Source organism: Lissotriton vulgaris, chromosome 11 (genome assembly GCF_964263255.1).
Source record: "Lissotriton vulgaris chromosome 11, aLisVul1.2, whole genome shotgun sequence".
NCBI lineage: Eukaryota > Metazoa > Chordata > Amphibia > Caudata > Salamandridae > Lissotriton > Lissotriton vulgaris.
In genome coordinates, this window is record NC_141699.1 from 1017806694 (window position 1) to 1017831689 (window position 24996).

Consider the following 24996-nt stretch of genomic DNA (forward strand, 5'->3'; position numbering starts at 1 on the left):
AAAATTCGAAAAGACAAGGTCCAAGGTATGACCTGCTTTGTGTGTGGGGCCAAGTACTCTTTGGTCTAAATTTATGCCCGCAATCGTTTCAACTACGGACCTTGCTTTTGCGCATGACCTATCATCTACATGCATAGTGGTTTAATTATTTTTTGTGCTGATCCCTTTCCAGAGTTATCAATGTAAGTATTTTAATCTGCACTCTGGTTTTATACTTAGACTGCTAGGCCTGTCCCGTGGAAATGGCTTTTTGGGTCTTCTTACTGTAGAGACATAGTAACAATAATTTCCTACACGTAACACTTTTAAATACCATGCAACCTACTTTGGGGCTACACGGCCCAACTAAGGGTGGCTTACTAATATTTAAAAGGGTAGGCTCTTACCCATCAAAAAGGGCTATTGCAACAGGTCACGCTGTAGGTTTTACACTGCAGTAATCAGACTACAATGGTAAGCTGAAGACATCTTTTCTTTTGTTACACTAGTGAATGGCACAATAAGTGCTGCAGTCCACAACCGATAGTTAATTTTCCATGCCATGAGTGTATTTACGCACCATTTTCTATGGCCTTTCATAAAGGCTTGCAAATACACATCAATAAAGAAGAGATCTGTCCAGTTCCTTGCACACTGGCCCACCCGCTGATTTTTATTTCCCTTCCATTTCAAAATATGCGAATAACAACAATATACATTTATCAGTCACCTCTTTTGATTTTGTCATCTGCCGCGAAGAGTCGACCACAGGAAATCAACCATGAATAATCTAGGGATATTACACAATCTCAGGACCCAGTTGTTATTGCTATTAATACTAAGAGGAGTACTATCAAAATGTTTTTCTAATTCATTAAGACTTCTTTGAACACTAAGGTTTATTAATAATTAAGACAGCAAGGCCATCGGCCAGCTACAAAACCTCACTCTCAGTCCCACCAAGGACTTGGGGAACACAATGGGTAATATTCATGTACCCTGGGAAGCAACTCACATATTTTGAAAGGCAGCCAGAATCCAGCCCAGATTAAGACCACTTCTCAGTTAATTACCTTAATCAAATCACAGTCTGCATCCATCAAAATCCTTTTAGTATTGTTAGAAAATATGGCATCACTAATCTCAGGTTATTATCTGGTTCTCCAATTTGCTTCACCATACTTCAGAAGATTTCTCTACTCAGACTAATGAACAAAGTTAGGAAGTCAATTAAGGGGACATATACTGTTGCCCAATTTCTTTATCCATATTTTTTAAGTAGTGTACAAGTACATAATATTGCCTGTATCTCAACATTTTTTTTAATGTTGTGGGTTCAAGTGGGACAATACCATGTTTATCTGCTGAGGCTAACAAATATACTAATACATGTTTGTCAATATTCTTTAAAACTCTATCCAAAGGGGGGATTAACTGAACATTTAAATGATTTCACCCCTGCAGATATGTTATGATGTATCCAATATATCACTGTCTTTGGCATAAGGTATAGAAATATATGAGTCTTAAATTCCTTGGTTGATTGAAATAGATGGCTTTTAGACATTTTAACCCATTGTGTGTGCCACTTTTCCCAACAGTCCACTTGCAATTTTGTTCTCTAGAACTTCACTTTAGAAGAACTAATACTTAAAACATATTTTTTTATTTCATTTCACTTCTCAAACGTTGCAATTGTGTGACATTTTCATCAGTCATTTATTGTTGATAAAAGTGTTCCCTTTATACTAATGGTGGGTAAAAGTGTTGATTTGTCTTATCAATATTAATATTAATTCTCCCAACACCCTGTGGAATGTAAACAATAGGGGCTGGCCATGTTTGTCTGCTTTTATATTGGTGGGGAGATATATGTCCTTGAAAAGACTTGGGAGTAATGAAAAGCTGGTGATCATACAAAGGTGTGCATAACACAGTATGCATAACGTCTATTATGAATGTTTATTTAAGATGTCTAGTTTCTTAGCAGGCTGTTGTAACCAATGGTGATTGTGAGTGTGTCATTAAAGTGCCAATTTGAAGCTTTGGTGCATCCAGTCATTTAAAACAATTGTTGCCTCATAGTGGATCTTAGTATGGTCACTGACTGGGTCCTGAAGAACCTCCACACATTCAACAACAGTGAATAATTAATATGTTATAAATGTATTATAGCATTATATCTCACTGTCATAGTCTATACCAGTGGATTACGTCCCTGAACCTGAGTTATAGGCCAGAGCTGCTGGTGAGGCTATATAACAGGCGAGAGTGAAGTTAACAATAAGACTAACCTTAGGAAAAAGGGCTGTACTGCATTTAGAACATTTCCCCACTAAGCGTGAAATGCTATGCACTATATAAACTGAAATACAAATATGGGAATGTTGGAGAAGATGACCTATACCGACCATTAATGTCCCAGAGTTACTCTGTTATCTTTTATGGAGATCTCAACATTCCAATTCTCTAATTTCATGGACCCCCCCAATACTGCCTCTATACGTGGAACTGGGATTAAACCCGGTATCAAAGATAGCTGCCTGAAGACCTTTCTTATATTGGATTTCATTAAACAGGAACCATCTGGCAAGTGCATACCTTCAATCTGCCACGGAATTACTCGATATGCAATGAACCATAGGTTATAGTTGGGGGGAATATGTAAGCAAACTGCTTAAGGCTAGCAATCTGAGAGATGCTGTAACGAATATTAAAGAAGAAGACTGACACCAAATTTGGAACATGTTGCTTTATTTAATAGTTGTTCTGTAAACTGTTTGATTTTGCTCGGTATAAATCGTATTTAATTTTGTTAATGTGGTGTGACTACATTATTCATGACGGCAGATAGACGTCATTATCCCTAGTAGCAGCCCTAATAAGTTCCACTCTGTACTGTTGACAATAGAGCGCGAGCTCATAACCTTCTATCTAATCCTCTATAACTGCTTAAGGAGGTAGCCCTGGGCTATCTCTGGGGGGACCCTTGTCAAATAAACAGAGAAAGCCTTGCAACCGTCAAGAAGGCATACTGGCACTCAAAATGTATTCGGGATAGCAATATGATGAATCCCCTAACTGCTAACTATTTTGACCGTTCTATTCACAGACAAACTATATACCTGTTTTTATATATACAAAATGGAAACATACGTTATACCTAATCAGGCTGGGAATATTGCCAACTAGAGTCTGCGGCTCTACATGGGTGGCACACTTGCCCAAGCATGCACATCACTTTAGGAGGCAAGGATACAATAGTATAGCCTTATAGCCCACTGCCGAGGGCTATACCAGTTGTTAAAGGCCCTAAACCTTAGTTATAGGCCCGAGTCACAGGTGAGCGCCTATAACAAGGGAGAGGGCCTTTAACAACTGGTATAGCCTGAGTCAGAAGGGCTATAAGGCTATTAGAACACTCCACCTACTCAGGGTAGAATGTTCTCAATTAAAAAGAGAAAAACGTGAAGACAAACATTGGAATGCTGGAGCTCCAGCCATATACCAACCCTTATAAGCCAGCTGCAACTCCATTGTCTTCAATGCTCTCTCAACATTCCAATGTTCTAATGCACTGTACGCTTTGTTGCATAAAAACTGTAGATCAGAGGTGTAATTGGCTCTGGCCTTTTTTTAATAAGTTTGGAATTAGGTTTTATCATGACGCCCCATCATTGTGCTATAGTATAGATCATACTGATGTAGTCTGCACTATTGCCTCCTGTTTATGCTCTGCCTAGCTTATCTTGAGGGAAAAAGTAATTGAGAAGCGATATGGAGTTCCTGCCCAGCCCTCCCTGTTGCTTGTGTCACTTTCTTCAATTCCCCGGGGTGAACTGCAACAGGCATGAGGTATAAGCAGGATTATTTTAAAAGAGCAAGAAAGAGAGGGAAGGAGGAGGAAAGTAGAGAGGAAGTGATCAAAAAGAGAGAAGAGAGAGAGAGAGAGAGAGAGAGAGAGAGAGAGAGAGAGAGAGAGAGAGAGAGAGAGAGAGGGAGAGAGAGAGAGAATGGATGAATATTGATTGATGGGAAGAGAGATAGCCCGAGGGGACAAAGGTAGTGGGGCTGGTTTTAGGATTTTTGTCACAGCTACTTCTGGTTCCCCAGACCAGATCTGAGCATTGGTGTTAGTTTTGCACCCAGTTGGCAGCCATTTCCTGTAGCTATTCTAAATCTCGGTCTCTGGACACCCTGTCAAAGACGCAAACAACTTTGAACTTTACTCTTGCATTCACTGGTCCGCAGAGGATTTTCAAGGATCTAAAAAACCGATATAATTTTTTTTAGATAGCGATATCTTTATCTTCAATCCATATGAAAGGTACCGCTGCCGTATATGAGATTTTGTACTATCAAGTTGATGGTAGATGAAAGGGTGCAGAGCTGTTTAGTTGGACGATATGATGGATGAGTAGATAAATAGCCAGCTGATCTGATTTTGCAGCAGGATGTATGCATAATTGGTTGACTTCAATGTGATGTGGCTTCAAGGAGGATCTATGACTGGCTGACTTCCAGGTGATGTGGCTGCACGGTGGATTCATGACTGGCTGACCTACAGGTGATGTGACTGCACGGTGGATGCATGACTGGCTGACTTCCAGGTGATCTGGCTGCACGGTGGGTGCATGACTGGCTGACATCCAGGTGATTGAGCTGCACAGTGGATGCATGACTGGCTGACTTCCGGTGATGGGGTTGCATGGTGGATTCATGACTGGCAGACCTACGAGTGATGTGGCTGCACAGTGGATGCATGACTGGCTGACTTCCAGGTGATGTGGCTGCAGGATGAATGCATGATTGGCTGACTTCCAGGTGATGTGGCAGCAAGGTGAATGCATGACTGTCTGACTTACAGGTGATGTGGCTGCAGGATGAATGCATGATTGGCTGACTTCCAGGTGATGTGGCAGCAAGGTGAATGCATGACTGTCTATCTTCCAGGTGATGTGGCAGCAAGGTGAATGCATGACTGGCTGACTTCCAGGTGATGTGGCTGCAGGATGGATGCATGACTGGCTGACTTCCAGGTGATGTGGCTGCATGGTGAATGCATGACTGGCTGACTTCCAGGTGATGTGGCTGCATGGTGAATGCATGACTGGCTGACTTCCAGGTGATGTGGCTGCATGGTAAATGCATGACTGGCTGACTTCCAGGTGATGTGGCTGCAGGATGGATGCATGACTGGCTGACTTCCAGGTGATGTGGCAGCACGGTGGATGCATGATTGGCTGACTTCCAGGTGATGTGGCTGCATGGTGAATGCATGATTGGCTGACTTCTAGGTGATGTGGCTGCATGGTAAATGCATGACTGGCTGACTTCCAGGTGATGTGGCTGCATGGTGAATGCATGATTGGCTGACTTCCAGGTGATGTGGCTGCATGGTGAATGCATGACTGGCTGACTTCCAGGTGATGTGGCTGCATAGTAAATGCATGACTGGCTGACTTCCAGGTGATTTGGTTACAGGATGGATGCATGACTGACTGACTTCCAGGTGATGTGGCTGCATGGTAAATGCATGACTGGCTGACTTCCAGGTAATGTGGCTGCACGGTGAATGCATGACTGGCTGACTTCCAGGTGATGTGGCTGCATGGTAAATGCATGACTGGCTGACTTCCAGGTGATGTGGCTGCACGGTGAATGCATGATTGGCTGACTTCCAGGTGATGTGGCTGCATGGTAAATGCATGACTGGCTTACTTCCGGGTGATTTGGTTACAGGATGGATGCATGACTGACTGACTTCCAGGTGATGTGGCTGCAGGATGAATGCATGACTGGCTGACTTCCAGGTGATGTGGCTGCATGGTGAATGCATGACTGTCTATCTTCCAGGTGATGTGGCAGCAAGGTGAATGCATGACTGGCTGACTTCCAGGTGATGTGGCTGCAGGATGGATGCATGACTGGCTGACTTCCAGGTGATTTGGCTACGGGATGGCTGCATGACTGGCTGACTTCCAGGCGATGTGGCTGCAGGATGAATGCGTGATTGGCTGACTTCCAGGTGATGTGGCTGCATGGTGAAAGCATGACTGGCTGACTTCCAGGTGATTTGGCTACGGGATGGCTGCATGACTGGCTGACTTCCAGGTGATGTGGCTGCAGGATGAATGCATGATTGGCTGACTTCCAGGTGATGTGGCTGCATGGTGAATGCATGACTGGCTGACTTCCAGGTGATTTGGCTACGGGATAGATGCATGACTGGCTGACTTCCAGGTGATGTGGCTGCAGGATGAATGCGTGATTGGCTGACTTCCAGGTGATGTGGCTGCATGGTGAATGCATGACTGGCTGACTTCCAGGTGATTTGGCTACGGGATGGATGCATGACTGGCTGACTTCCAGGTGATGTGGCTGCAGGATGAATGCGTGATTGGCTGACTTCCAGGTGATGTGGCTGCAGGATGAATGCATGACTGGCTGACTTCCAGGTGATGTGGCTGCATGGTGAATGCATAACTGGCTGACTTCCCGGTGATTTGGCTACTGGATGGATGCATGACTGGCTGACTTCCAGGTGATGTGGCTGCATGGTGAATGCATGACTGGCTGACTTCCAGGTGATGTGGCTGCAGGATGAATGCATGACTGGCTGACTTCCAGGTGATGTGGCTGTAGGATGAATGCATGACTGGCTGACTTCAAGGTGATGTGGCTGCAGGATGAATGCATGACTGGCTGACTTCCAGGAGATGTGTCTGCATGGTGAATGCATGACTGGCTGACTTCCATGTGATTTGGCTACGGGATGAATGCATGATTGGCTGACTTCCAGGTGATGTGGCTGCATGGTGAATGCATGACTGGCTGACTTCCAGGTGATGTGGCTGCAGGATGAATGCATGATTGGCTGACTTTCAGGTGATGGGGCTGCACGGTGAATGCATGACTGACTGACTTCCAGGAGATGTGGCTGCAGGATGAATGCATGACTGGCTGACTTCCAGGTGATGTGGCTGCAGGATGAATGCATGACTGGCTGACTTCCAGGAGATGGGGCTGCACGGTGGATGCATGACTGACTGACTTCCAGGTTATTTGGCTACGGGATGGGTGCACGACTGGCTGACTTCCTATGTGGCACGTTGGTTGAATGTTCATATGCAGAGCTATTCTGCAAAAAAGCATTGGTTTTGCAATCAACTAACAACATGAAATGCAATCTATCAAAGATTGAAACAAATACAAGTGACATCTAGGGATGTAATCAATAGATCCAAGTGTTACTCCGATTCCCTCTATAGCTTAAAATATTGATGGCTGCAATAAAAGATGCCATAATTAGGTAGAATTAAAACGAAGATAAAAAAACAAATACGAAAGGATCGTGTTCCATTGAACAGAATACAAACACATCATTTGGCAGCTGCATTTCGAGTAAATCTGGCGCTTTGCCCTGGTCCTCGCTTCGGTCATAGATCACGGCTAGATCCCATCCCAGCAGCGAGAGATCTCCGTTTTCTGGCGCGCATCCAGCGCCGGGGGGCTGGCTTCGTACAATACCCCCTCCAGTTCCCGCCGCGCCAGGACAGACCGCTCTGTGTGAGCGGAGGGGAGGCTGCAGACGGCGAGGAGCATTCCCGCACTGCATTAGCAGCACACGAGGGCTGCGGCAGGGGCCGGCCCGCCTCGGTGGAATTGAAATGATGTAATATTACTTTCAGAGGCAGTGCACTCATTGTCCGCGCGCCGCTCTCATCCCGGACGCAGAGCACACGCGCTCATTCTGCAAAATAGGCCTGGGCGGAAGTAATGCGGCTGTCGGAGGGGTATATTGCTGTGCCATTGTGAGACAAGCCATTTAGAGCCTCCGCCGAGGACGCGAGACTCGTGCACTGCTGAAAACAATATCAGGGTAAAAAAAATGATGCTGTGGCGCATTGTGCAGTTTTCTTGAGTGGCTTATACGCTTGCCACTAACAACAGGGCTTGAAAGGACGAGATATCATGAGATAGAGTGAGGTTGGTGGGGGGTGAATGGACGGACGGACAGAGAGAACGGAAGTGGATGAATTGGTGGGAGAAAGATGGCAGGGCCAATAGACTGGAAAATGAATGCAACATCGAATGGACGGGTGGAAGCCTCAATTGATGGCTGTTTCGTTTAATAATCGAAGAACTGGTCTGGATGAATGAATGGATGCTCCCACGCTGGGTTGAAGCTATACAATTACCAACATATACATACACACGCACATACTAATCTATATATACATAATGCAAGCAAAAGGACGCATAACTGGACTTTACCAAGTTTGCTTGAAGCTAAACAAATACCAACCTGTACATACATACAACCTTCCTTGCATAGATAAATACTAACATACACAAAAAACAACTCCCAAATACATACATGCATACAAATAAACATTCTGACGAAGCACACATGGGTGAATGGATGTTACTAAGCTTGCTTGAAGCTCAACACATACCAACATATACGTACATACAGCATAAATACATACATACAACATACATGCACACATAGACGCATGCAAAAAAAATTCTATTGGAGTAAACATGGATGAATGGATGTTACCAAGCTTGCGTGAAGGTAAACAAATACCAACATATACATACATACAACATACATACATTCATATACATACATATATACATACATACAGCATACATACACAAACACATGGTATTTTTGTATGTGTATGCATACATACACAAATACCAACTCATACAAACATACATACATGCAACATACATACATACATACATTTATACATACATGCATACATTCATATATACATACATGCATACAACATACATACAAACATGCATGCATACATACACGAATACCAACTCATACATACACTCATGCAAACAAATATTCTTACGAAGCAGATATGATGTTACCAAGCGTGCTTGAAGCTAAACAAATGCCAACATATTCATACATACATACATACATACATACATACACAAACACCAACTCATAAATCCACACACGCATTTAAACAAACATCCTGATGATGGATACATGGATAAATTGCACATGGATAGAATGTTGGCAAGGGAAGCAAAAAGACATCAACCCAGAGATGGGTTGGAATGGGTGTTATGAGAAGGATGAAACGTCCATGAAGCCCACTGGCCCTCCGTCTCGCGCCGCAGCCAATAAAATGGCTGTGTCTCGCCGAAACTTCGTGCTTTGTAGTGCAAACCCTCAGATCCGTCCAGCGGCGGAGCCCTCCGCGGGGCTGCGGCGGATGCTGTGTGCGCCCTCTTACAGAAAGCAATTAACAAGGCCTTTTCAGCCTCAAGCCGCTCCCCTCCTAATTATTGACCCAAATATGCAGTGCACACGGGTTTCATTACAACGTGTGTTGAGGAGCAGGTCGGCCCTGCTTGAAGCAGCTGAGCTATTCAGTCTTTCTCCAAACGTGCCCCTGTGTGCGCGTGGGCGTGTGCACGTGAACACTGGCTTGTGTGCGTGGTACATTGAACATGACGAATAATTAGAGAGCCCTCAACGTAGCAGAAAAAAACGATTTGATGTTACAATAGCTACTGGTATCAACCTTGCTTACGTCATTTGTTCTCCCCAAAATGGATGAATGATACAAATCTAACAACCCGGTTCTTTCCCTTTCGGATTATGGAGCCGAGTTCCTTCAGTGCACGCGATCAAAGGTAGCCCTGTCTTTATTCTGTGGCTACGCTCATGAGATGTGCCCTTTCCTATTTTTGGAAGGCCTTTTCCATTATTTTTTTTAACTGTGCTAGGCTAATGGCAACTAAAAGCAGTCATTCGGGTGATGGGATACAAAACGGCTCTGTAATGAAAAATAATGCCGCTGTTTTCTGCCACTTTAAGCACTTGGGGTTAACAAAACAAATAGAACATGCAATACCACCTGGTACTTAACTGCTTATTGAGAAGAGGAGCTGGTGCCCCCTGGAGATCTATGACCTAACTTAGCTAACTGATGACGTAATTGAGGTATTAAACAAACGATGTCAATGTTCATGTATCGTACATATATGTGACTAAGCTGTCCATTATGCGAAAGATTTTTTTCGTTTTGAAGAGAAAGCCGAGTGTGTTACTTGTTCATTATCTAAATGGCAATTGGTCCATTTGAATAGGTGTTCATTCAGCTAAGTCTGTGGACAAGTTTATTATCCCAGTAGCAACCTTACCTTCTGTAGAGGAAAATACAACGAAACAAATAATAAAGTCTTATAACAAGAAAAAGTGGTTCAGCGCCTTTTCATCCATCGATAAGCCACCTCGGGCTTTATTTTAGCCACTGTGGGCCACCGAGTGGTACAACCTGGCACCTGGTGACTGCTAGAGCCCAGCAGGATGGAAGGTAAGAGCCTCTCCTTGGAATCTGTCCCTTGAAGCCACTGGCCCTCAATGGTCAGCCATGATCAATAGCTCTATTATAAGAAGCCCGTCGAAGAGTAAGTGCTTTGCTTTTACCCTCAGGAGAAGGCTCAGCCTCTTGCAGAGTCTCCGATCTTAACTTACAACGACAAGCTCTGAGTTTTTAACTCCTGTAGGTCATGTTTAAGATGGTTCCTCTGAGTTTCCTCGCAGGGACACAGTGGGTGAGCGGTTTAAAAAAAAATATTCATGGTTTTTGTTCCAATATACTTCATGCAAAAAGAACATCTATCTATCTATCTATCTATCTATCTATCTATCTATCTATCTATCTATCTATCTATCTATCTATCTATCAATAACACAGAAAAAGCAATCCTTTATTTTCCATTTGTAATGTCAAAATGTGATATTACATGCTTGGATGTCAGTAATGCACAACAAAATGCAGGGGTATAAAAACCTATATTTCAAATGGATCCTTTAAATATAGGAAATACATCTCGGTTCCTTGTGAAATGTGATATTCCTCATTAGAATGGAAACCACCTAGAACCTCTACAGGCTTTATGAATGTCAGGGTCACTAGGATTATGCAGCAAGGGTACCTAAATTATATGGCAAGATTTCTAAATTATGCGGCAAAAGAGCACATCATGTGGCACATTCTTTTGCAGCATTAGGTTCATCTATTTTAGTTACAAACAATATTTTGGGGAAATCTGGAAAATATGGTGCAAATTATGTAGCACACACAATAGTTTCATAATTATCTTGTAAATGCTGCAGTCAAAGATTTGCACAAATCCACTGAAACTCCCCAATGTCAATTGTTTTATGAACAAGATCAATTTATCCAAGAAAGTTAAAGCTAAACATCCTATTAGCATCCATTTTTAGATGTGCTTTGAGGAAAATAGCTCTTTTAATCTATATTCTGCAAAATATATGCATACACCTGTAATAGGAAATAAACATAATAGGTAATATATAATATGGCCATAAATTACCACCCTGGGGTCCAGGTGACATTTACTAACCACTCCACGTTTTCTTCCTGGTTTACATCACCAGAACCCCCGATGGGCAGTTCCTATACCAGTATTATATATGTATCTCTCTATCTCTGCATTTATATATATATATATATATATATATATATATATATATATATATATATATATATATATATATATATATATATATATATATATACCACAGACAATCCTCCTTGCAGAGAAAAGAGATTAGCCGCACACCACAACGGAGCTTACATTCTTTACTTTTGTCAATTAACCGGCAGTCCTGACATGTTTCGTTCGGCTGGAACTTTTTCAAAGGTGCGCCGCTGACAAGTGTTCAAATAAAAGTGAGCCAACAGGAAATGCACTTTTAGTTCATTGTACGCCTCCGATGGAACGCCCACGGTGAGTCGCAGTGCTTGATGGTGCTTGTGGTCCACTTCTATATATATATATATATATATTACTGTTGCGCCATTCACCAATAGTTCCTTTCCTCAGGAACAAACGGAGACAAACCAAAACTTTGTGCAAGTATGTTAGTTTAGTATTTTAGTGAACAAGGATACTTTGTATTCGAAACGCGTTTGACCGTGGATCCATAAAACAAGACTTGCTGTAAACAACGTAACTATGGGTGTCTGTTTCCCGTTTTTCTCGGCGAGTCCGGCTGGAGCGCAGGAGAAGGTTCGGGACAGTACAAAGCTCAATATATATATATATATACACATATATGTATTTTCCACAATTAAGTTCAATCCAGGCGCGCTCCACTGCGGGTGCCGGTGATGTGCTAAACCCTTGGAACCCAAAAATCAATGTTTCACACAAAAACGCTGCGCTCAATAAATCCTTAGCATTCTTCTTTTAATGTTGAACAGCAGTAGTCCACCAATGCGTTTCGACCTCACAGGGTCCTTTATCACTGTGAAAACAACCCGGTGTGGTTGAAACGTGTTGGTGGAATAGTGCCTAATTTGTAAAGTAATGCCAGGGTTCTTCTTGGAAAGCATCTACAGCCTGCAACACCTACACCCTGACAGCACTTCCAATTGCAGTACTAGCATAATATCTAACCGTCACACTCGTACAAGTGTAACAATTCAGGCTATTTCAGGCCACACAAAGCTATAATAATGGCTGGAGAAGCTAGGATTATTAATGTTTCAATGCATTTTGACTTAATAAAAATGGTTGTTCTGCTCATCTCAAAATGAAAAAGACAGCACAGCCATGTGGTGGGCTGTCACTAGAGCCGGTGCTGACAATTAAATGCTGCTGCCTGAGCACCGGAAACCCCAGCACAATATAAGCCCTGGCTGTTCACCAATAAAAGAAGAATACTAAGGATTTACTGAGTGGGATGATTTTGTGGAGAAAAACTATATATATATATATATATATATATATATATATATATATATATATATATATATATATATATATATATATTTCATCAACTTGGCTCGTCCTTGTCGACCCCTGGCGCTTCTAGGACCGGTGCAGTATTCCTCGGCAGAGCCATGCCGAATTCTATGAACACACCTCCTTCTCAGGAATGAATACGCACTCGCAGGATCTGCTGTTTTTAAGTTTTAATCATTCGCAATTTCCAGCATCATATAAATACCGACGCGTTTCGCCACCAAACCGGCGTGAGCAAGCCGCCGGTTTGGTGGCGAAACGCGTCAGTATTTATATGATGCTGGAAATTGTGAATGATTAAAACTTAAAAACAGCAGATCCTGCGAGTGCGTATTCATTCCTGAGAAGGAGTTGTGTGTATATATATATATATATATATATATATATATATATATATATATATATATATATATATATATATATATATATATATATATATATATATATATATATATATTTACATAGCCATTCCTCATTTCAGTATCCCTTCTCTACATAGATGTCAGCCTATCAGCATATATTTCTACATGTTTTCTTAACTACCTACCTCTGAGTACCCATGTATCCTTCCATCGTCCAGCTTTGTTTTACATCCCATCACTCACAAAATATATCTCTATAATACAGGGTGAATTGTAAAACAGTACTTGACAGGTTTTCTCTCGGTGTATTTGCCTGCTGATTGCCAAGCACAGGGTGTCTACGTCATTTGCTTTGCAGCGAGCACTGCTGTGTCAAGCACTGCGGTGTGGGGCTTTTGTGCTCCACATGTCCATTTCCTCTCCAGAATCTTTCCAGAGGGTTCAGAGTGGGGAAAGAGATGGCGTTTTCTTTCTGTGCTGAGAGATGGGATCAGCCCCGGGATCCGTGAGGGGGCTACCGAATTGCAGAGACATTGGAATTTCGACAAAGTCAGAGTGGGAGAGGCATTTAGAAACAGAAATCTGTTCATACCTGGAAAGGCACGGAGTCTGCAAGGGTGTGCAAGAGAGAGCACTAGACAGAGAATGGGTGCAGGCACCGATAGATAGAGGCGACAAGGGAATCGACAGCGAGAGAAAAGAGAGTGTGAGTGAGAGAGATGATGAGAGGGGGCCGGAGGGTAAGGGAGACCATGACAGGCACAGCGAACTGAGTGAGATAAATGGAGACATACGGAGGTGACAGAGAGAATAAGAAAGATAGCCTGGAGAGCGGGGTGGTGTAACAATGCGCGCTAAGGGTAGGAGGGGTGAAGAGGAAAGAAAGAAAGAAAGAAAGAAAGAAAGAAAGAAAGAAAGAAAGAAAGAAAGAAAGAAAGAAAGAAAGAAAGAAAAAGAAAAAAGAGAGAAAGAAAGAAAGAAAGAAAGAAAGAAAAAGAAAAAAGAGAGAAAGAAAGAAAGAAAGAAAGAAAGAAAGAAAGAAAGAAAAAGAAAAAAGAGAGAAAGAAAGAAAGAAAGAAAGAAAGAAAGAAAGAAAGAAAGAAAGAAAGAAAGAAAGAAAGAAAGAAAAAGAAAAAAGAGAGAAAGAAAGAAAGAAAGAAAGAAAGAAAAAGAAAAAAGAGAGAAAGAAAGAAAGAAAGAAAGAAAGAAAGAAAGAAAGAAAGAAAGAAAGAAAGAAAGAAAGAAAGAAAAAGAAAAAAGAGAGAAAGAAAGAAAGAAAGAAAGAAAGAAAGAAAGAAAGAAAGAAAGAAAGAAAGAACGTAAGAAAGAAAGAAAAAAAAGAAAGAAAGAAAGAACGTAAGAAAGAAAGAAAGAAAGAAAGAAGCAATAGAGAGAAAAGGCAGTCAATGTTGATAGTTCTATGGGGCATTTGATTTTGAGGGGGCCCATTTTGCCGGACTGTTCTTCCCCTCAAATTTGTGCAATTTAAGATGTTACTTTCTGCTGTGGGTGGGGCTGTGTGCGAAGGATGACATTTTCTCACAGAAACCCTCCTTAAGGATTTCTTCGCCGTGGTGTGCTGAAGAAAGCCTCAGGCGAAATAATGATATCTATAAAAAGAGCCCCTTTCGGCAGCTCGTTATTTCGAGTGTGCTTGTAGTTGCAACGACAGTAGCGAGCGCCCGCAATTAAAAGGGGGTCTGTTTTCATTCTGTGTCACATTTGACATGGCTGTCCTACCTTGGCCCGAACGTTGCACGTGTACAATTGGCTTTTTCTTCAATTAAAAAGACTCCTATGTTGCATGTTGGTCTGCTGCTGGCACACGACAGACAGAGACACACAGACGTGAACGGGACACTCAATTATAGAGGGGGGGGGGTTACACAGCCCGTGGAAGCCCTGGTGGGTTAGTTGGGGGTGCGTGGGGGCGTCTTGTGGGTCCATGAGAGCACACGGTGCGTGGATGGGTCTGCAGCCGTGCAGAAGTGGCATTCCCGTCACGTGCTGGCACGTGAAGCGGCCTGTAGGCATCCATCACTGACCCACGTCTGTCATTCCCTGCCTGCGCCCTGCTGCGCGCAACGGGCTGTCACGAGGCCGCTAAAAAGGCGCGCCGCCGACACACCGGGTATCCTTACACTCACTCATTCCGCTGCATAATGTACTTCTAGAGAAACCTTTTGAAGCCTGATTGACACCCCCTAAAAACACGCGAGAGTATTCCTTCTGTATATGAAACCACTGAAGTACCCACTACACACCGAAAGTCACAGCAATGAAACGCACGCGTGTCATAAATGAACTCCATACATATAAAAAGCCCCAATCACTTTTTCTGATCCTCTGGGGGAAAAACTCCCCCCTGTCGTCCTGAGCGCGACCTCCTCTCTGACCTGCTTTACCTTATGAGTTGCATGCGGCATTTCGAGTTAGCCTAAACCACAAGGTATACATAAACGAGCTGGCGTTGGAGAGTCAAGGGCGACCCTGCCGCATAACTACCCCTGGGGTGTCTTCTGTGTGGCTTGCGAGCGCCGCTTGCCCTGGCTGCGGGGCTCCTAGGCGCACAGCCGCCCTCGCTCCTACTGGCGACGCCCCTCGGCGCGTCCCACGCCCCACTCGCACACATTTACCTGCTGTCCGGTGCTGCACGGGGGCCGGAGGGGCGCCTCTCGCCCGGGCTTCGCAGCGCCAGGCCCGTGGACTCTCCAGGGTCCCAGTTCAGGAGCCACGGAGGGCGTGGGAAAGTTCAGCAGCGGAGGCCGACTCCAGCCGCCACCTTCCCGCAAAAAACACAGAAAGTGCAACTCCCGGTGACTGCAGCTGGGCTCCGAGGCGCTGGGCGGAAGCCCCCTCCGCCGCCATGGATGGGGGGTACATTTGTACTAATCCTCCCGGACAATTAAACTGCAGGACGTGGACGCCGCCAGCCTCACTGAAAATACCGAATAAATGGTAAGGAATACGGCCGTAAAACATATCCCAAGAATAAGGCGCCAAAGTGTCCTCGAGGAGGAGGCTCTCCTCTGCATCCCTCCCTGTCCCCCACCCCCTCCTTTTTCGCATCCTCTTCTGCACACTCTCCCCCTCATGGCGTTTCGTGCCGGAGCATGTGTGATCTGCATCACCGCTTTTTATTTTTTATTTTAGGAAAAGTACCTCTGCAGAAATTCAACCGAAGTAACCCACGGAGGGGGGTGGGTGGGAGATACTATTTGGGATGGGTGAGGCAGGGTGCCCCTTCCTGGAATCACTTATTAAAGGTATTACAGGAATGAGATTGTCTGATATTCCAATTTCGGAGAGGTGGGCATGTGTCGCCAGCCCACGTTCAGCCGTGGCCTCATTTCTGCTTCGGAGCGTGTGCCTCCCTTGGGTCTGCCCCCGGTGCGCTCACTGAGTGGGCAGATTCCCTCATCCCACCCCCCCTCCGCCGCCCCCACTCGCTCCCTTCCCACGCAAAACACGAACCCAGTAGGGCTTCCCACTGCGCGCTCCCGAGGCCGGGCCAGGCGCAGCCTCGCGTCTTTCATGTCCCCCGTCGCTCCCTCCCTTCTCCCTTCTTTTGACGTCGTGAAAAAAAAAACCCAGCTCTGGTGGAGTGAGGAGGGGGCGGGAGAGCCGGAGAGCGAGCGAGCGCGGCTCCGGGATCTGCTGAATCCTCTCAATGATGCGCCGGCGATGAGGAGGACGAGCCGGGGAGCGGGCGGAGGGCGCCGCAGGGAGGACGCGCCGGAGCCGAGGGCGCAGAGCATGCCGCTGGCCGTGGTGCTGACTGCGGGCCGGGCGATGCCTCCACAGCCGCGTCTGCCGCAGACCGCGGCCGACCGTTGAAGCTGCGCACAAGGCGGCGGAGGCAGCCTCCGTCCGCCTGGAGGACCGGAGACACCTTCCGCATCGTGCGGACCACCTGCGACCATCACACGGCGTCGGGGTCCAGCGACCCGCGGCGCTAGGAGCCTGAACCCGCACCGCAACGGGGGCAGGAGGCTGCATCTACGACAGGGCAGGCGCAGGGCAAGAGCAAGCCTGAGACTACACGGGGGCCAGTAGCCCACACTGGGATATCCGCACCGGGAGCCTGTAACCATCACAAGGCACCTGGAGCCTGCAACCATCACAAGGCATCTGGAGCCTGCAACCACAGTGAGACTGCAATCACGCGGCAAAGGGAACCAGCAAGCCAGCACCTGGAACCAAAACAGGGCAACAGAGACTGCAACCACACAGCACAGGCTGCCAGCAAGCAGGTACCTGGAACCTGAAACCCTCACAGCCACAGGGTACCAGAGAGAGTGCAAACAAACAGGCACCCGCAGCCTGGAAGCCTCACAGCCACCGGGCACCAGGGAGACTGCAACCACACAACATAGAGTGCCAGAAAGCCGGTACCAGCAGCCTGTAACTATCACAGGGCGCCGCGAGCCTGCTGCATCAGGGCCCCAGCTACACCGTGAGGGCTGCAGCCAAAGGCCGCCTGGGAGATACCAACCATCCATCCACACAGCACCGGGCAGCGCGCACTGAACTGAGGGCAGCCACCAACCACACATTGCATTCCCGGCACGTCCAGACTCTCTCTCCCCCTTTCACCGCAGCTTCGCCGGAGGAGAGAGGGGAACAGAAACACAGAAGGGGGCAGGAACGCCGACCCCAACTCCACCGTGTGTTCTTTTCCCGTCTGGATGTACAAACATCGCGCCGACACACGGTAAGTGGCGTTTCCTTCACACCGACATGTACTCTATCTGTGAGATTAAAAATGCGCGCAGTCAGTTGTCTGTCGGCGCAGACTGGACAAAGCCACCGCAACTGCATTCGAGACCGTGACGTTTTTTCCGTTCCTCCAAATCCTGTCCATTAATTGCACTCAGCATTTCTGCCCTGCAACCAAGTAGCGTTCATCCCCGCCCTCCGCCCACCACCCCGAAAGTACCTCTCACAAACCCCAGTCAAGGGCGCCTATTTTGGGTTATTTTCTTGTATGGCGTTTGCCCTATTGAAAGTTGTGCGGAACCATTATGGGGTTCCTTAAACATGTAGTCACAGGGCGATGCCGATCGCCCCAGCTCTGAGCCCTTCTGAAATAAATGCACCTATCAGCGATTTGATATTGAAAATGCAGCACGTATGTCATTAGCCGGGGACGTGTCTCCCATTCTTTTGAGCGAAGTCTGATTTAAAGCGATAAATGCCAAAGGAAACCATGTTTTTCTGCTGGGGGATTACGGCTATTCCAATTCTGTAATGTGATATTTATGATTTGCGGTGGGTGGGTTTGAAGTGCCAACATGAACACACAGTGATCGCCTTTGAACTGGTTCCAATAGTGTGCCCAGGCGCTCTGCGTCTGCAAATCCGAGCCAGGCGAAGCATGCGCGCCCCCCACACTCGCGCCCCCACCTCCTCTCAGACTCAGCAGCCTCCCTCTGTCAGCTGCCCCTCAGATCTGCTGATCTCACGGGCATGTGCCCGACACAGATTAATCACCGCTAAACGCTTTAATCAGCTAAACTGGGAGATGTGGAGGTATGTGGAAATTAGACAGCCCTCGCGCCGCTCTGTCCCGACCCCCTGAGCGCCTGATTCAAGTCGCCGACTGTCACGGTCTCATTATCCAGGTAGGATCAAGCGCGCGCCAGCTGGTGCACTGCCGTGAACTTCAGAGCGCTCGAGCCGTCTGCCGCGTGGCCCGCGCGCAACTTTGTGGCGGGGGCCGTCCTCCGGTCCGGTGTTAAAACTGGCCCGGGCGGCCAGACGTGTAGGTCACCTTTTCCAAGACATGTTTCCAATTCCCACTGTGAAAGGAAACCCCTAAAAATAAACGAATGGGCGCCGTGTCTATGGTGACAGGATTTGATAACATTCTGCATACAGCCCTTGAATTGGTGCAAAGGAAAGAGGGACGTCTTGGTCAATTATGTAACAGTGGGTATATTACTGAAAATTGCATTGCATAATGAAATCTGACAAAATGATTGAAGCACAGAAATGCAGGTGTAAGTTAGAGCTCGTTTGAAGCCGTCGCAGGTGACAAGATGCGTGCATGTTTTCGGGCTTGTGCTGTTTGTAGTTTAATTGGGTGTTTGTTTTTCCTTCTTTTCCAGTTGGCTTTCGCCCTGCAATGGAGCCTGCCCCCGCGGAAGCCCGCCTTAAAGCAAGCATGCTGTGGGTGACCCTGCTAAGCACAATCGCCCTCTGTTGGACCACCCCCATCCCTCTGATCGAGGACTCGGAGGAAATCGACGAGCCCTGCTTCGACCCCTGCTACTGCGAGGTCAAGGAGAGCATCTTCCACATCCACTGCGACAACAAGGGCTTCACCAACGTCAGCCAGATCACCGAGGTCTGGTCGAGGCCCTTCAAGCTCTACCTGCAGCGCAACTCCATGCGGAGGCTGTACGCCAACAGCTTCCTGCACCTCAACAACGCCATCGCCATCAACCTGGGCAACAACGCCCTGCAGGACATCCAGGCCGGGGCCTTCCACGGCCTGCGCGTGCTCAAGAGGCTCTACCTGCACGAGAACAAGCTGGACGTCTTCCGGAACGACACCTTCCTGGGGCTGGAGAGCCTGGAGTACCTGCAGGCCGACTACAACGTCATCAAGCGCATCGAGAGCGGGGCCTTCCGGAACCTGAGCAAGCTCAGGGTGCTGATCCTGAACGACAACCTCATCCCGCTGCTGCCCTTGAACCTCTTCAAGTCGGTGTCTCTGACGCACCTGGACCTGCGCGGGAACCGCTTGAAGCTGCTCACCTACCGGGGCATGTTGGACCACATTGGGCGGAGCCTCATGGAGATCCAGCTGGAGGAAAACCCCTGGAGCTGCACCTGCGAGATCGTGCAGCTGAAGAGCTGGCTGGAGCGCATCCCCTACACGGCCTTGGTGGGGGACATCACCTGCGAGACGCCCTTCCACTTCCACGGCAAGGACCTGAGGGAGATCAAGAGGAGCAAACTCTGCCCCCTGCTGTCCGAGAGCGAGGTGGAAGCCAGCCTGGGCATCCCCCAGCTCCCCTCCAGCAAGGAGAGCGCCTGGCCCACCAGGCCCTCGTCCATGCTGTCCTCTTTCCATTTCACTGCTTCCTCTGTCGAGTACAAGACCTCCAACAGGCAGCCCAAGCCTACCAAGCAGCCCAGGCCGCCCAGGCCCCCGCCGACGTCTCGAGGCCTGTACCCCGGGCCCAACCAGCCCCCCGTGGCCGCCTACCAGACCAGGCCGCCCATCCCCATCATCTGCCCCACCGGCTGCTCCTGTAACTTGCACATCAACGACCTGGGGCTGACCGTCAACTGCAAAGAGAGGGGTTTCCACAACATATCCGAGCTCCTTCCAAGACCCCTCAACGCCAAGAAACTCTATCTCAGTGGCAATCTCATACAGAAAATCTACAGGTCGGATTTCTGGAATTTTTCCTCCCTGGATTTGTTGCACCTTGGGAACAACCGCATTTCCTACGTCCAAGATGGCGCCTTCGTCAACCTCCCCAACTTGAAAACCCTGTACCTGAACGGGAACGACATTGAAAAGCTGACCCCGGGCATGTTCCGGGGCCTGCAGACGCTGCATTATTTATACTTTGAATACAACATGATCAGAGAAATCCAGCCCGCTGCTTTCAGTCTAATGCCAAATCTGAAACTGTTGTTCCTGAACGACAACTTGCTGCGCACGCTCCCCACGGACGCCTTCGCGGGCACCTCCCTGGCCAGGCTCAACCTGAGGAACAACCACTTCCTGTACCTGCCCGTGGCCGGGGTCCTGGAGCACCTGAGCGCCATAGTCCAGATCGACCTGAAGCAGAACCCCTGGGACTGCACGTGCGACCTGGTCCCCCTGAAGCAGTGGATCGACACCATCAGCTCGGTGATCGTGGTGGGGGACGTGCTGTGCCGGAGTCCCGAAAACCTGACGGACAAGGACCTGAAGCTGCTGGAGGTGGAGGCCCTGTGCCCCGAGCTCCTGCAGGCCGCAGCCGCGGCCTCCCCGGCCGCGCCCGCGGGCATCGCCCCCACCAGCTCGTCCGCCTTCGAGTTCTCGCCGCCAGGGGGCCCGGTGCCGCTGTCCGTCCTCATCCTCAGCCTCCTCATCCTCTTCTTCTCGGCCGTCTTCATCGCCGCCGGCCTCTTCGCCTTCGTGCTGAGGCGGCGGAAGAAGCTGCCCTTCAAGAAGCGGCACGACGTGGACCTGGGCCTGCAGATGCAGTGCCGGATCTTCGAGGAGCGGCCCAACAACTCGCCCGAGAAGGCCGCGGGCCACGTCTACGACTACATCCCGCACCCGGTGACTCAGATGTGCAACAATCCCATCTACAAGCCCCGCGAGGAGGAGCTGGGCCGGGAGTTCACGGAGACCAAGGAAAACAACACCAACTACCGGACTCTGATGGAGAAGGAGAAGGAGTGGGCCATGGCGGTGTCCAACTCCCAGCTCAACACCATCGTCACTGTCAACCAGGCGGTGGATTTCGCGGGGTTTCACGAGAACGGCGCGCTCTTCCCCGGGGGCGCAGACAGAGAGAGGCCCCCCCAGACGGTGGGCTTTGTGGACTGCCTCTACGGCACGGTGCCCAAGTTAAAAGAACTGCATGTCCACCCCCCTGGCATGCAGTACCCAGACTTGCAGCAGGATGCCAGACTCAAAGAGACCCTGCTGTTTGCCACCGGGAAGGGCTTCTCAGAGCAAACCCAAAGCGAATACCTCGAGTTAAGGGCCAAACTCCAAACCAAGCCGGATTACCTCGAAGTCCTGGAGAAGACCACCTATAGGTTCTAGTGGGGCGAAACTTATCAGCGCCCCAAACACGCATGACACAGATGATGTACACTCGCGGCCCCCCCCAAGTTGTTTTGGGGGAAATGGGCCATAAGTTTGAGTTAACCAGATCATTGGTCAATGAAGTGCCTTCGCAGACTTTTGCCAGCAACGTTATCAATCATTATTTTTATAGGAGATTAAGAAACATGACTGTGCCATGTAAGGTATGAGGGGTCTGTGTAATGATCCCACTCAGTAATTCCATGTGTCTTTTTTGGTAGCACCTTACCTTTTCTTGGGAGGGGGCGGGGCTATGGAATCTTGGCTTTCTTATACAAAGATTTGCCCATGGCACAAATTCTGTACATTTGATGCAGTTTGCTGCATGCCTGGAAACTGCAGGGGAGGGTAATGCTCGAATGTTCTCACTCAGACACGCCCATCCATCCAGCCATTCTCCCATCACGCAGAAGCCCGGGTTTTCCTGCAGTTGTTGTTCCGTGTTTATTTTCACCCTTCACACGATTCCTAACGCAGACTCGCTATCAGTGTCCAGCACGCAGCTAGGGAAAGGCGTCCTTGGGAATCCATGCCTCTAAGGGTGGATCAAAGGATGCGCTGCTCTCCCTTTAAACAAGATAAATATGCACGTGGGCAAGTGTGTGTGTGTATGTAACACACACCGACGTATACACATTCTGGATGTGAACACATACACACACACACAAAACATAAACACACATCACAAACATACAAACACAATCACACAACAAACACACACACACCACAAACACACACAACAAACACACACACGCACACACAACACAAACACACACACAAACACAACACACAAAAACACACACCACACACACAACAAACGCACACACACAACAAACACGCACACACAACACAAACACACACAAACACCACACAAACAAACACACATCACAAACACACACACAATCACACATCAAACACCCACACACCACAAACATACACCACACACACAACAAACACACGCACAACAAACACGCACACACGACACAAAAACACAACACACACACCACACACACAACAAACACACACACGACACACACACACCAAACGAACACACACAACAAACACACACATACAAACACACACCACACACACACGCGGCTATAAATTCCACTAACGGCTTTCTAAGAATCACGTTTAATAGTTTCTCGCGCACACACACAAAGAACTAAGAAATGTGCATATATTTATTCTGTATTTTCAGTGAATATTAATTGTAAGGTAATGTTTAATCAATGTACAGTGATTATGCGTCTGGTATAGCTTTTCTAATAAAATATATCTTTTTTGAGAAAACACACAAACACACATATTTGTATACATATATGTACATGTATGTGTGTATACAAATATCTATATATTCATATATACATATATATGTCCATACATAGATACACAGTTACACACACACATACATTTATTTATTTAAAAAAATGATAGCTTCAAAACAAAACACTATCTATCCATCTATGTATCCAAACACTTCCGAAAATCTCTGAAAACCCTCAACCATTTTAAGAAATACTTTTTAAATCCACGTTTTATTAGGTTTAACTGAATGAAGTCTGTATTACCATAAAGACATACACATATCCATCAAAACTTTGCATTGAATAAAACACCACTACGACCCCGAAGGATGCAAATAGTGCAAAAGATACAATGCAAACACAACAAAGCGGAAAAAAAACAAATACCAGGCACCACATGTTCACATGATCGCTTGAAATGACACTCATATGTTGAGTGGAAAGACCAGTCTTCCAACCCAATCAATCTCTACCTTCCAGTCTCACTAGATTGATAGCACCCAGCACATTGTTGGTTCTAGCAAAGGTGCTGAAAGTAAGCAGCTAGCCTCTCTAATTTCGTAAACAATTAGTCTCCCCTTTTAACCAGCTGTTTGAAGCCTGCTACACATATACACGGCCTCTAGCATATTTCGAGGCTTTCACCAAGTTGCAGTTAATATAAGTTTGAGGAACCCTTTAGTTAAATGCACTAGTTTTAAGGCATCTTTAGGCTTGCTGTGTGGGATGAACCCTTTGTGCTAAGCTCAGCCAGGAGCTGAAGCGTGCTGCCGCAGTGCGACAGCAGAGGGCGCTCGAGCTCCAGTGTTTGGAAACGCACCGTGTCCTGATGCAGAGCACCCTCCCGACAGACACCCTTGAACTCCCGCGCCGACCCTTCCCGAATCTGTCATTAACGAATCCATTACTGCACCCTGAATGTAATCTATCAGATGTCACGGAAGCCTTACAGATCAGAGGATACTAGCAAGGCCGCCGGCCGCCATTACACATAGGCCCAGTCAACGAAACACGTCTGCCATTTCACGCAGTGCCGAAGCCCTCCCGCACAGGCAGGACACCAGAACACACTGTGCACCCAACACCGTGTACAGCGCCCCTCCCCCTCCCCCCGCGCCGCTGTATTTATAGCTGTCACTTTTCACTGTTATGTTTCTGACGTACATTCCCACCCCCTCGGTAGTAGTGCTTTACCGTATGGTGTTTATTACTGCTTTCAGCACTAATATACATACTGTATAAAAAAAAGCATGCGCTAGATTTGAACACACACTCCGAGTGCAAGGCCGGACCCCGAGACTCCATTCAACTCACGCATGCATCACATGGAACCACCACCCTGATTTGGTTTTACTTTCTTCATAATTTATTTCATTATTTTTTATTTTTTTTTGCAAATCAGGTTTCAGTGCTACCCCTAGTGTTACTGGTGCTGTGCCCATTTAATGCCCTGTGCCCATCCGCCATCTCTTAAATATTAGGGGAACGTTATAAATAATATTTATATTTTAATGGACTGAACGCAAAACGTCTTCAACAGTTAAAAAAAAAAAGTAGACTGAAGCTGTTTCGCCAGGACACGGCCGCGGAATCTATTCATTTATTGAAAATAAATTTATTCTATGAGAATGACATTTTTTTTGTATTAAAGGAGATACTTTTGGCTTATTTGGAGTTTCATTTGCCTGTTTAGTTAGCTCGACTT

General features: G+C 47.0%; 1 protein-coding gene across 2 annotated transcripts; it reads left to right on the forward strand.

The window, feature by feature from the left end:
- The first annotated feature begins 17184 nt into the window (after positions 1–17184).
- SLITRK3 (SLIT and NTRK like family member 3) lies at positions 17185–24959 on the forward strand. 2 transcript variants are annotated; one of them, XM_086944337.1, is made up of 2 exons: positions 17185–17874; positions 19271–24959. In XM_086944337.1, exon 2 carries the CDS (start codon positions 19288–19290, stop codon positions 21940–21942), a length of 2655 nt encoding a protein of 884 aa, XP_086800463.1. In that variant the 5' UTR covers positions 17185–17874; positions 19271–19287; the 3' UTR covers positions 21943–24959. The 2 variants fall into 2 exon arrangements, with proteins under 2 accessions (XP_086800463.1, XP_086800464.1); XM_086944338.1 differs by lacking the exon at positions 17185–17874 and adding an exon at positions 18661–18784.
- The last annotated feature ends 37 nt before the right edge of the window (positions 24960–24996 follow it).

Bases quoted from the DNA above. Each gene is read 5' to 3' on its own strand.
- SLITRK3 (XM_086944337.1), top strand. From the start codon at position 19,288: ATGGAGCCTGCCCCCGCGGAAGCCCGCCTTAAAGCAAGCATGCTGTGG.